Source organism: Brienomyrus brachyistius, chromosome 25 (assembly GCF_023856365.1).
Source record: "Brienomyrus brachyistius isolate T26 chromosome 25, BBRACH_0.4, whole genome shotgun sequence".
In the NCBI taxonomy this organism is placed as follows: domain Eukaryota; kingdom Metazoa; phylum Chordata; class Actinopteri; order Osteoglossiformes; family Mormyridae; genus Brienomyrus; species Brienomyrus brachyistius.
The window spans coordinates 8,349,570-8,362,469 of NC_064557.1; the positions used below are offsets into that span (position 1 = coordinate 8,349,570).

The following is a 12,900-nucleotide window of genomic DNA, read 5'->3' on the forward strand; positions in this document are numbered from 1 at the left end:
AGCTAAATTAAAACTCGTCCCCCAAGATACGGTGGTCATCCAAGGCAAAGTGAAATATCGACGGGCTTGGCCCGTAAGGCCAGAGTGGAACATTCTGACCTCTGATGTGGAGCAGTTGAAGGTTCTCGTGGGATGAAGTGGAGCTTTGTATATCAAGCCTCACTTAGAGATGGATATCAGCTGTGTCTTATAATAGACTAATGTTTGAACAAGCAGAGGAGCTCGAGGACAGGGTAAGACGTGACCCTTGTCATTTTACTCATAATGGATACCATTGTTTGTGTCAGATGTTGTGTGACTGCGATTGAGGACTGGGATTCCTCAAATTGCTTTCCAGATGCTGGAAGGAGATGGTATGATGTCATCTAAAAATATCACTACTGATCATGGAAATCAAGGTTAGACACCCACTGTGGGTGACATTACCTGTAGTCACTGCTTGTTTTATCCTAAAGGGAGTTGAGTAACCAATCAGAATCGGTCATTTAGACCAGCCAATGATGCGTTGCTTGATGATCTCACCCGCCAACGCTTTGGAAGCCGATTTTCCCCCATCGCTTCTCGTCACACCTTGAGTTGTTTGCTGTTACCAGCTCTGCAGTGAGCATAAGGGTTGTGCATGGTGCTGAAGTGCTTAAGTGTCCTCTGCTTATCACCAAGCACTCAGATCCATGACATTCATCGGCTTCACCCCTACACCCCCAGGGATTCCCTCCCCCCCACAAGGTCACATGCTTCCCCGATTGGGTCACATACTAGCAGCCCTCTGACGTACTGCTACACTTACTTACGTTTCCTTTATATGGATATTACAGCCCAGCCACTTATTTAATGTAAGGAATTCTCCTCCCCAACCATGAAAAGAGACTTTACTAACGTCTGCCTTATATTTATGCACGTTTTATGAAAGTATGTGCTGTTTTGTAGCTTGCCAGCAAAACTTTTTTTCGAATAACGTAACAAGCATTAATCTCAGGTTTCTTTAATGGTGGTAGGCAGGGAGGAGGCACCGAAGATGGAGTCCGTACCCAGCGGGATGCAGAGCTGTGTTTTTTTTTTACCGTAAATCAGAGATGTTGTGGTGGGTATAGGGGGGTACACGGTGCATACCCACCTCCCACAAAACACATATACCTTATGCCCACTAAAAATTGTCAGAAACGTGTATTACTCATAGGAAAAGTGCATACAGGAGTCCTTCTGTATTCGCGGGCGGGTAACAGCGTACCATCCGCGGATCGCATGTATAAAGTGGTGTTCATGTACCTACGTATGGTAAAGATTAAAGTACGTTCTTATGCAGCGCTATACATTAAAGGGCCTGATGGTCTTGGGTGTGCTGGGGATCGCTGAAGTGCGGGCAGTACGGCTTGCCGAACCCCCTAACCATCCTTCTGGGCATCCGCACCACCCGCCTTGCCCCACAGCTGCTGGCAAAAGACCCCAAGGAGCGGTTGGGCTGCCAGGGCCGAGGCGCGGCAGAGGTGAAGCAACACGCCATCTTCCGGAACATCAACTTCAAGAGGCTGGAGGCCAACATGCTGGATCCGCCCTTCAGCCCCGACGTAAGCATCCTCGTCTTGGGATCTCCAGAGGAAAGATCGTCCCTTTATTATGCGTGTGATGAAATTGTTTAAAAAAAAATAAAAAAGGGACGCCGACCCCCAAAACAGCTCCCTCTCCTAGCTGATCCCTCATAAACACACACACAGGGGGCCATAATTGCAATGTTGCTGTAATCTGAGGGCTTTTAATTTGACGTCGCAATTGTACTGTTGCTGTAATCTGAGGGCTTTTAATTTGACGTCGCAATTGTACTGTTGCTGTAATCTGAGGGCTTTTAATTTGACAGCGCATATAGGCGCTTTGTGCGAGGTATAGAAACTCTGTGTCGGTCAGCTGTGAGCCCGGGGTCTCTGCCTACTGCTTGCCCTGGCGCACCAATCCCACGGTGCAGCTACGACACCGACAATCCCCGGGTTATATCTCCTGAAGACCGCCTTGTCTCTCCCTCAGCCTCGTGCGGTCTACTGCAAAGATGTGCTGGACATCGAGCAGTTCTCCACTGTCAAAGGGGTGAACCTGGACCCCACAGACGACGACTTCTACCACAAGTTTGTCACAGGAAGTGTCTCCATCCCCTGGCAGAACGAGGTACTGCATCGGCAAACTGAAATATAGTAGAAGCTAAATGGATAACAGTGTAAAAAGTAGCACGCTCTTACACCGCTGTTTGGAAAACCAGCGCAGTTTAATAATATCCATGTAGCTACCAATGAAGCTGAAAAAAAATGTAAAATGCATATCTAATTTTACTAATCAGACGGGAATAAGCTTAGGCTGTCTGGGGTCATTTCCTGTCACATGGAAAGCCTTTGTTCAAAGGTGACGTATCTCGTGTTCTGAAGGTGCTAACACAGCTGAGCCTGCAGAATGCAGTCAGTGGACTTCCGGCCAACCGGCGGTTGTTCGTCGTCCTGTAAACATCTGCAGTGTGTCTTTGGCCGGGTCCCTGATTTAAAGAAATACTGTCAACTAGTGGGGAGAACACACTGCTTCTAAAATCTGCATTATAACTGCATTTTAAATTTCCCCACAGGGACAAATAAAGTTTTTGAATTTGAATAACGGGGAGAGGCATGTAACACGTGTGAAACACAAAATATGAACATAACGTAGATATCTACATGGTTTGAGGACTGGGCCAAGTAACTTAGAGCCCTGGACTTTTTAGGTAATTCGTCTTTTCAGTAGACAGGGATGAATGTGAGATCTATACATGTCTGAAAGTGGGGGGGATTTTTGATTGTATTTATCTCAGCCTCTCTGTTCTCTTTGCGACAATAACATGTAACAGTTTACTCTGCTTTTGTTCCACTGAGATCAGCGAAGGTTCTTCAACATGTTCATCTGTCATTGTCCTGTATGTCAGTTTGGTTGAGAGTTAAAGGGTTTGATGGCTTGTTGGAGTTTTACTTACACAAAAATGTTCTGAGGGTAGAACGATAAATGATGCGTTCAGAGAGATAACCAATAAGATTGTAGAAAATGTTAGTCCAAGCTACTAGAAGAGGCAGGACCAACCAATCAGATGTTTTGGCCCCGCCTCCTCTAGTTGCTATGACCCACCTCCTTTACAATCCGATTGGTTCATGGCCGATTTGCTGAGCCTCATTTAACGTGAGCTTAAACGTCATTTTCTATATGTAGAAGTTGACCTCTTTGTTGTGCATTGATTTGAACTTTGATCCCTATATGAGGGTTTAAGATGCTCTGCTGTATAGTAAGTTGCCTGTCACCTTGTGCTGAAGTTGAAGCCAGCCTTTTTCAAGGGAGCAATGGTCTGCGTAACTTTCCCCTTTCTCGTCCCCAACACTGGTCCTGAGCAATGCAGAAAAGACGTCAGACAAGCAGTAAAATCACTGGATTGGCTCTCCTCTTGGCAGATGATCGAGATGGAGTGTTTCAAGGAGATAAACATTTTCGAGACAGACGGCGTCCTGTGTCCGGACCTCGACGTGAACCGACCAAACCCCCCACCTAAGAGAGGCCTCTTCTACAGGCTCTTTGGGAGACAGGCAAGTTCCGGAAGGAAACCTGAGACCCTTTAGTCACGGGACTCCTCACTAGTTCAGATGTTGAGCTCCCAGACTGTCGGTGGCCGCGACTCCGAAAACACACTGGTAACAGAGCCGTAATGAGGTGGCAGAAACATTCAGCTACAACAGACAGTGTCTGATTGATTGGACGTCCGCCACCCTAAATATCGAAAGTTCTCCAGGCAAGAGTTTTGGGGCCACTGAGCAAACGTCTTAACCTGAACTGCTCCAATAAAAGGAGTTTAAATCGATTAAATTGTAAGTTACTTTGGATAAAAGTGTCAGACGTAACCGTAACCTTTACATTAGACTCTAAAATTCATAGTCCTTTAGTCTCACGTATATGGGCACGTGAGGATAAATATTTCTAGGTCTTAGTTTTCCTCAGGCTCTGGCGCCCCCTAGTGTCTGCTCTGACAGCTGACAGGCCACGGAGGAAGGTCTTCGCCTCTCTGGGGGACAAGTAACTACCTGTTCCCTGTTTCCAGGTCTGCTTTAAGAGTGGCTACAGTGACGAGGATGAGGAACCCTCCAGACTTTAAACCACTGTCTGCCAAAAGATCGCAATCTTAACAAAATGAATGTTTTACTGTATTTATGAATTGTATCAAAAGTGTATTATAATTAAAGAAAAAAGTATGAGTTTAAAGATTTTGTACATTTGTACTTGAATTATGTCTAGATGTATATTTTCACTAAAGGTTGTACTGTATAAAAAGCCATATAAGTACCACTTGAATGCATACATAATGTTTTTTCCTTTGGAATTAGTATGAAAATGTGTATTTAATTATTGTTTTCAAAGCACAGTATGGTATCTGTCTTATTCTTTGCAGTAGCATAGGGATTTATGTCTTATGTTCCCATTTTTTCATGTTTTTTTGGACAACACATAACATTAATGCACCACACTGTCAGCTGCGAATCCTATAAAGGCGGCACGTACGGAAAGGTTTACTACGACCTGAGTTGGGCCGCTCCTACCATCACGGATGGTGGGGGACTAGCGGGGATGCGAATTTTAGTTTTACAGGGTGATTTGGGAAAGCTCATTTATATTCACGAACGATGCTACTTGATTGGCCAGTGGATGCTTTTGACAATTCACTGACCAATCAGATACCTTCTCTCATGAATATGAATGCATTTTCCCGTACCACTCTGTAAAACGAAAATTTGCAAGTGGGATTCGCAGCCTTGCTCGCACCCGATAAGCACACTTCTCTTGCATTGCTTTAACCCCCTTTAACATCCAGATACACATGGGTCGTCAGAGACACAAAACAGCCGCTACCGGATCGCCGTCCCACCACGACTCTTTATTCTCCGTTCAGACGAAAACGGGGTCAGCAGAAGACCATTATGCATATTTCCTCCATTTCGTTCATTCGCATTATTTTTTTAATTTATTTTTTTTTATAAAAAAAAAACATAATTACGCAGTAATTATTATGGCCTTTTTTCTTTCATTCTTTGGAAATTGTGCTTTGTGATGTGAGCTGTTTAAATAATGCTTGTCGCAAACAAAATAGCAAACAAAAGTCTTTTAAATCCGAGAGTAGTATTGGATCGGTTTCATGGATATCCATAGTGGTAAATAAATAACATTCCAAACTGTTGTGTTAAGATTAGGGGTATAATCCTGATATCATGGTGCCTAATATTCCCTGCTGATTTTAGTGAGCAACTTTGGGTGTACCTATGCCTTAAGCAATGATAATAACTGAACCTTATGTTAAATGTCGCTAAACACTCACAGCAGACCACTGTCTTACAGTAGAGCCAAAGCCTATCATAAAATATATGGCTGGCCTTTACCCATTTTCAGTATTTTACTTTTTTTAAAAGTACACTGCGAAGTATAATATTTGAACAACTCCTCGAACGGGGTTTTTGAAAACGACAAATAAGTCTGTATGTATATAATATAATTAAATATGCTTAGTGCTAGACGGGATTTTGCATTATTATGTGTTTTTAATTGTAACTGCACACACGCATTAAGGCACGCGCGCAAACGACTGCCGTGTCTGTAGTTTCCCGCCAAAAACGTGCTTCGCATGTGTTCATCATCTAGCCTACATGTCCACACAATTCATGTACAGTTACTTACTCTGTACAGTTTCCAAGTAAAATACATTGGCTGCCTCCAAATCCATGCTTTACACAAACCATATTTGTACAGAAACGCAACACCGATTCATCCGAAATGATGGAAAACTGAATTTGCTCAGATTATCCGGCCGTTCCATTAAGCGTTAAACTCGCACTTTTGCATTTCCGTCCAAGTAGGCCGAAATCGTACTTGTTAAGATGCAAAGCTCTGCGTTCTGCCTCTGCGTGACGCAATGATTATAAACGACACCCCTGGCTTATTACAAGGGGTAGATGCGGTAGATGATTTACTTTGGCTCTTGGCCCGGGTACGTTGATTTATAATTTGTTCAACAGCCACAGTCGCAGTTAACTGAGAAGGTTTCTGATTATCATGATACTCTTTCCGTTAATCTGCCAGAGGAGTATCGCCGCGTTGAATCCATTTGCTTGTCCATTCCCACGCAGCACATGTATTAATAAAAACTCTGCTTATCTGTAAAGACACAGAAACGTGTTGTTTTAACTGCACTTCGTCAAATTGGTGCAGCAGAGAAGTTGACATTTGGACGTGACCGGAAGGGGGGCATTTGCAGGATTTGCTGTTTTATTTCACATTGCTTTCCACACGAAGCTGGAGTGGGCGTTAATCCTGTTTCCAGCAGTCATTCGTTGTCCCCCACGTGTGAACTCCTTGCTCTCAGCCATTATCGTGTGGACTTTTACCGACTCTTGTTAATGCTGTGAAGCCGACGTCTAATTCCGTTACATTTTAAAATGTTTAATTCCCTGCATTTTAACTTTGATGTGTTCAGGAATTGTCCACAAAACAGGAGAAAGTCTTGAATTTGCCACGGTTTCCACTGTTTCCACCGTGGAAAACAAAAACAGCTCGAAATGAAGGAACCGCAAATCATTTTACAGGTCTTAAAACCGATCTGATGGGGTTTCTGATATACTCCATTTAAATTCTGGGCTTTCAGTTTGGAACAAAAGTAAACTCTGGAGGCATTCTGTAAAAGGGTACCCATCGCCACTTTAGAACAATTTTCTGAAGGTTTAATCATGGGTTCTCATTTTATATGAAACATCTATTTTTTTGCACGCCATGATCGGGAAAAGAAAAAGTTTTAAACACCTGTAATATGACTAATGTCCACAAAACACCACTCACAGAAAATGATATGGGCTTTTAATATTGTTCTACGATTAAATAGCATAATTGATGTTTACACATGCAGCTACGTAGAACGGGCTTGACCACGTCAGGCAGCAGAAGTGATTCGTGTACATTACTGAGTAAAGGTAAAGATTAAGGGGCTTTTACAGGCATGTTTTGTGTCTCTATTGGGCTGTGTGGTAGATTTTATCATAAGATGGCATTAAGGCATATTCGTGGTCAGTTGGTCTTAGGGAAATGTGAACGAGTGACATTAATTCTTCTAAATGCTAATGACCGGCTGCGATTGCTTTTGTTTGCCCATTGAGGCTCAAGTGATTGTAACTTTCTAACAGGAATATGTGACAACAAAAGTTCCTCCCATCTCTATTAAGAAATTGAAATAGGAAATTTGCATTACGTGAAATTGACACTTTCATCATATTTGATATTTCATGTTAAACCTGAAATTTCATGTTAAACCTTTACCTCAGTGCCAGTTTATTATTATTATGGGATATTTTGTTATCTGGTCCATGGGCCTATTGGAGAGACGAATCTGCTACATCCCCAAGTTTGCTGGTAAGGAAATAATTTAAAGTGCATTTTAATGCCTGTTTAGAAACATGTTACTAATCAAGCATGTATTAGTAGTAATCTTCAGGTTTCTTGTTTGTAAATTATATCGCAGTGCCAACATATCATGCATATCGGATGCCACCTTTATTCATTTCATTCCCGGTGAGCGATTTTGTAGGTGTACAGTCATGTCTTTCAACCACTGCAGTCAATGTAATTCTTGTACAAGTTCTGTCACTGGGTGTTGTACCATATCTGACATTTGTATTTATGAAATAAAACACTGCCATTTGTACACAGGTCACACTGTCTTTATTGTGGGTTCTGAGGGTGTTTAGAAATACTACTCTGACATAATATAAGGTCATTAACGAACACCTTCCATTGTTATTCGCACAAAGGAAGACCCAGTCCTTCAGTTGTGTCACTAATCTCTAATTCTAAAGTGTAGGAAGCCAGGTGGTCCATCTTTCAACCGCTTATCCAGTACAGGATCATGAGGGCAGCCTTGATAGGATGCCAGTCCAATGCAGGACTGGAAAACTATGGGCAATTTAAAGACACAAATTTACCTTACCTGCTCATCTTTTGACTGGGAGAATAGCACAATGGGTCAGTACAGATAGGTCACAGAAAAGCAAAACAAACCAACCGTGTGTACAGTGGTACCAGTGGCCTTATTTATGGTGCACTAGGATAAACTAATAAGTATTCATGCAGGATTTAAATACTAAGACCAAGGATGCAAGCCTCACATACGCTGGTAGACCACTGCCAAAATCCCTTTATTTGTTTAAGATTTTCTGAGAAGATCTGCATTCTGTGATCAGTTAAGTCAGCAAGGACCCTGACCCTAAAGCGCCCTGTAAGTAAAATGAAGAATTTCAAACTCTGCCGTGTACTTAACTGGACACCAGTGGAAATACATGAGAATAGGTGTAATACATGGTTGCCATTTCTTCCAGTAGTTACAGTTTTTGCTGGTGTACTTGTATATACATGTTTCCGGGTACATTAAGCCGGAATCTTTATAATGGATATTTACGCTTAAGATAGAGTGCATTACACAACAACAAACAAGACATGTCAACAAAGCAAGAGGCACGTGTATATATAAATACCTGATAAACAATCGAAGGCACCTGCAAAATACGATGTAACAGACTGTAACTCGCCACAATCTTCGCAACGCGCCATTATATTCGAAACGTGCTAACACCCCTCCTACAATAATCCCTTTATTACTCTGAACATTCAAGTATACTGGAGAGCACCTTTCCATTGGACCATTTCATCCGTCATAATCCCCCCCTCTAAGAGCCCTAAGTCATATGACAAACTGAAATTATGGGCTTGGAAGTAAATACGCAAGCCTTTCCGTTTTTAAGGACGCTACAGCCCGGCGATTGGCCAGCACTCATGTCAATCAAATCCAGGTCGCTTCTGAATGGCTGCAGATGTCGCGTCCTGCCCTAAAGCTGTCACAGCACCCACTTCCTAGGGAGGTTGACGGGATGCATTAAAGATGGCTCGCGGAATTGGATGCAACGCGAATTACATCCCATTCATTTTGGAGTAACGTTGGCGAAACCTAAAACGACCGGCGGACGTCAGAAGCGAGGGCTCTGCGGCGTAAGAGCCGCCGCTTGCTGTTCTTCGTACCGGCGGCCCGGCGTCTCGCGAGCCGCTCGCGCCCGGTTTTGTTTACGACGCGCGCCCGCCGCTCGTGCGCCTATTTGTAAATATCATACTGGCGGAAAATGGCCACCATGGAGAAGCTAATGAAGGCCTTCGAATCGCTGCGCTCCTTCCAGCAGCAGCAGGGACCGCCGTCGGCTGAGGAGCTGGTGCAGAAGCAGTAAGTAGCGAGCGCTTCGCTGGAGGCCCAGTTGCGGTGGGCTTCGTTTATCCAGTCGGGAAAAACAGCGTCATCCGAAATCCTCCCACGGCCGCCGGGAGCGGGGTAATGCGGCTCACCCTGCGCGTTACCGGCCGGCCGGCCGCAGCCTCCCTCCCCCCCGTGGCGATTGTGCAAACGGCCGGTCCTTCTTGCCTTTTTCGCGTTAAAGGCTGGCTGCCCTCCTGTCACCTTTCCCCTGCCTCGGGAAGCTGTGGGTGCAGGGGTGTGTGTTGTCCCTCCCCGCGCCTGATGCCGTTTTTGCATGCCTTTGCCCCAGGTTGGCGCGTGCAGCTTTATGCTCGTTTTTGCAAACATTTCTCACGCTTATTTATGCTTATAAGATTTGGACAGATTAACAACCAGGTCGTTGAACCAGGATGTGCGCTTGCCGTGCGGCTGGATGCAGTGTCGTTATGCGGATCAATCCAAGGGTTGAAGAAACGTTGTGTTATTGCGATCTGGGTTGCAGAAAACCAGTTTGTAAGTTTTTCCTTTCCCACCAAGTAACGTTGCTTGAAAATCCGCCAATTGAACGGCACTGGTATGCTGCGGCATGAATGCTTAATGGGGGGAATAGAGTGCCATTTATCTTTCAGGTACACTCAGGTACAGCGTAAACCAGGCTCATCAAGATATTCTGCATTTATGTGTTTTCTATTCACCTCACCTATCAAGCAGACTGTGCCCCTTATGTGTTGACATACGAATCACAGCCTCTTACCACCTGTTAAATCCGGAATTCATCACTGGTTATACTTCCGATAGTAATTTATTCACAGCTTATTTATGTAGTTCACTCTTTATAACAGGGTATGAGCTGTATATTTTCTGCCTCTGAGGGTAAGTAAGGATTGATTTCCTGTTCGGCCACAGAACAAATGGTAATTACCTGCCAGTCACTTTTTAAGTCTGGTCTACTATGCAGGTTAACTCTCGAGGCTGAATTCCTGCTGATGAGACTTGTGGTGAACTGCAGTTAAGGGGTCCAGCACGAGAAATACAAGGCGGTCCTCCTCTTTATCATGGTCTCTGTGTTATAAAGCCCATGTGGTAAGGAGTACAGTGTCTTCCTGTTGCACTGGAAGCGGAGATGCATGACCGTGTGTCTTTAACGCAGGTTGCTGCGAGGCTGCAGGCTCGCTGGCTGTCCTGTCAGCCCCCTGCCCTGCCCTCGATTCTCTGACTCTTCGCAACGTTTCAGTTCTTGTCCATTGAAAACCATGACTGGTAATTAAAAGGGTAGAATGTCATTGGGGGAAAAAAAAATTGCACTGAGGTTCCAGATTCCTGTGACCCTGCGTAGGACAAGCAGGTATGGAAAATAGATGAACAGGTAATGGTACTGGTTTAGTAATTAATATGAGGTTGTCTTAAAACATCCAGCATTAAACCAGACAGTTCTGGATTTCCAAATTCTAGATTTTAGAATTTGTAGGCAATCTCGTCATTTTTGTCTATGAATTAAGATTTTATTTTTTAATAATTATAAGCTTTTAAATGCAACCTCGGTCTCGCCATGAAATGTCCTTGCTGCCTGCTTGGTATGAAAACCCGGTTAACTAACAGCAAACATGCTGCATAATGGAACTTCAGCCGAAAGGTTGGATTTCTCTTTGCAGAGCTTGCGGGCCCTGTGTGAAAATACCTGGAGGACTGATTGGGGTTTTCTCATTGCTGGGAGCAGTTGGGCTGTGTCCTGTAGCTGCGTCCCGTGGTGACATGAGCCGGGTGTCTCGGACGCGTGGAAAAAATATCGCCGTGCTAACAGGATGCGGTAACCGTACCTGTCTGTGCTGTCTGTCGGTTTCTCTGTGCGGCCCATGGTACAGCGTGACTTTGTAGTCAAACACTCCCACGTAGCCCCCCCCCCCCCCCCCCCCCCCAAGTACCATTGACTGGTTTTTTTCAGCTGTCCGCCCTTTTGCCGCAATCTCGCTATTCTACCGTTACATCACCCATTCGAGAGCAGACCGGCCTTCCTGCTGCGTTTTAGACCCGCTAACAGGTTTCGGAGCTGAAACCGATGGGTCTTCCGTCGAGTTGGCAGGTCCTGTCTCTCCTGGCCCCTGAAATTCTTCGAGAAAACGTGTCATTGGTTCTGAGCTTGGATGTCATGGCTCGGGCTCTGCCTGCCTGGGATTTGCACAATCTCCTCTTCTCATTTTCACATTAAGACATGTTTTTTCAGGCACAGTGGCCTGCTGTGCTGAGACATGGCTCTGTGACTGTGTTTGTGTGTGTGTGTCTGAGGCAGAGTGTGTATCCCACGTTCTGGGTCACCACAGCTCTTGCTTGAAGAAGTGGGTGACCCACTGGATGGATATATATGTTTGTGTGTGTGAAAAGTGGGTATATCTCAAAGTAAAACTCTATGCTATATTTAGTTTTAAGGGGCCCTTGTTATCTACTTTATAACGAAATCAGTCCCAGAACAGGAAGATCAGTGGTGTAAACCTGTCAGGGTAAGCGGAGTTTTGGTTCTCCCTGTATGATACGGTGTACTGAGGGCAAATCTGAACTTCTGTAAATGTGACCATAGTTGGATGCATCCTTGTGTGATCGCAGGATGTGTGTATCTGTGTATGCGGAGGGGGGGTGGCAATTTACAGCACATTTACTGCCAGTTGCACTTCACTTGGTTGCATGGCCCCCTTCCCGCTTCCTCGTTTTTTGTCCCAGGCCTTATATCCGTTTTCCTCTCTCTGCCAATGAGCAGTGTCCCCGCTGAGCCAATGAGCCAATGAGCAGCGTCCCAGTTTCTCCGATTTAAATTTTTATTTATTTTTTTTTAAATCGTGTCTCCTGTAGGAAGAAAGATCTTACCACCACCAAAAAGGACAGGGTGACTCACTGCCTGACGATATGCGAAAACATCGTGGCCCAGTCCCTGAGGTAAGACACCCAACCCGGTGAAGCACGGTAACGCTCTGCTAATTCCGCGTTACAATAGCGGGCCGTAGGCCGGAGCTGCCGACGTCAGACGCGTCATTGTTAAAAACCGCACTGCCGATTGCTTTGTCCGAAGCAGCCGTGCTGCGACGCTGGATGTGTGCGTGGTTACGTGGGTGAAGGGGAGTAGATCTGTGTGGAGTGACTGTGACCCCCCCCCCTGTTTCCTATGGCCCTGGCACCAGGACCTCCCCGGAGTTTCAGAAGTTGCTGGGCATCGCCATGGAGATGTTCCTGCTGTGCAGCGACGACGGCGAGTCCGACGTCAGGATGGTGGCGGACGAGTGCCTCAACAAGATCATCAAGGTGAGGCAGCGGTCTGAGCCATGAGCCTGGCGACTCTCTCTCCAGGCCTCTGTGCCGCTAGGCCGCTGGCCAGGACAAACTTGGCTGGGGTGACTGACAGTTCGTGACGGTAAGGAGAAGCTGCGGGACAGGAAAGAAGGAGATAAGCGAACTTTTTTGTTTTAGGAGACCTGTGGCTTCGTATCTCTCGCCCTAAGGGTTCAGATGGAATTTTGTCCCCACGTTCTCCGTTACTGAATTCTTCTGGTCTTTAACACGTGCACCCGTGTCCCCACTGGACAGCATAAGTGCGGTGTCTCGAACCTCCCAGCCGC

General features: G+C 45.2%; 2 protein-coding genes across 2 annotated transcripts in view; both read left to right on the forward strand.

Annotated features, from left to right (window-relative positions):
• The window catches only part of LOC125720364 (G protein-coupled receptor kinase 6-like), a 49,596-nt gene extending 41,870 nt beyond the window's left edge, over positions 1–7,726 (forward strand). The window contains 4 exon segments of the mRNA XM_048995688.1: positions 1,428–1,565; positions 2,017–2,154; positions 3,447–3,578; positions 4,088–7,726. Coding sequence (XP_048851645.1) covers positions 1,428–1,565; positions 2,017–2,154; positions 3,447–3,578; positions 4,088–4,141 — 462 coding nt within the window. The 3' untranslated portion in view covers positions 4,142–7,726.
• Positions 7,727–8,914: 1,188 nt separating this feature from the next.
• htt (huntingtin) overlaps positions 8,915–12,900 on the forward strand; it is a 35,509-nt gene continuing 31,523 nt past the window's right edge. Inside the window, 3 exon segments of the mRNA XM_048995704.1 lie at positions 8,915–9,289; positions 12,140–12,223; positions 12,466–12,586. Of these exon segments, the coding sequence (XP_048851661.1) occupies positions 9,192–9,289; positions 12,140–12,223; positions 12,466–12,586 (303 nt within the window). The 5' untranslated portion in view covers positions 8,915–9,191.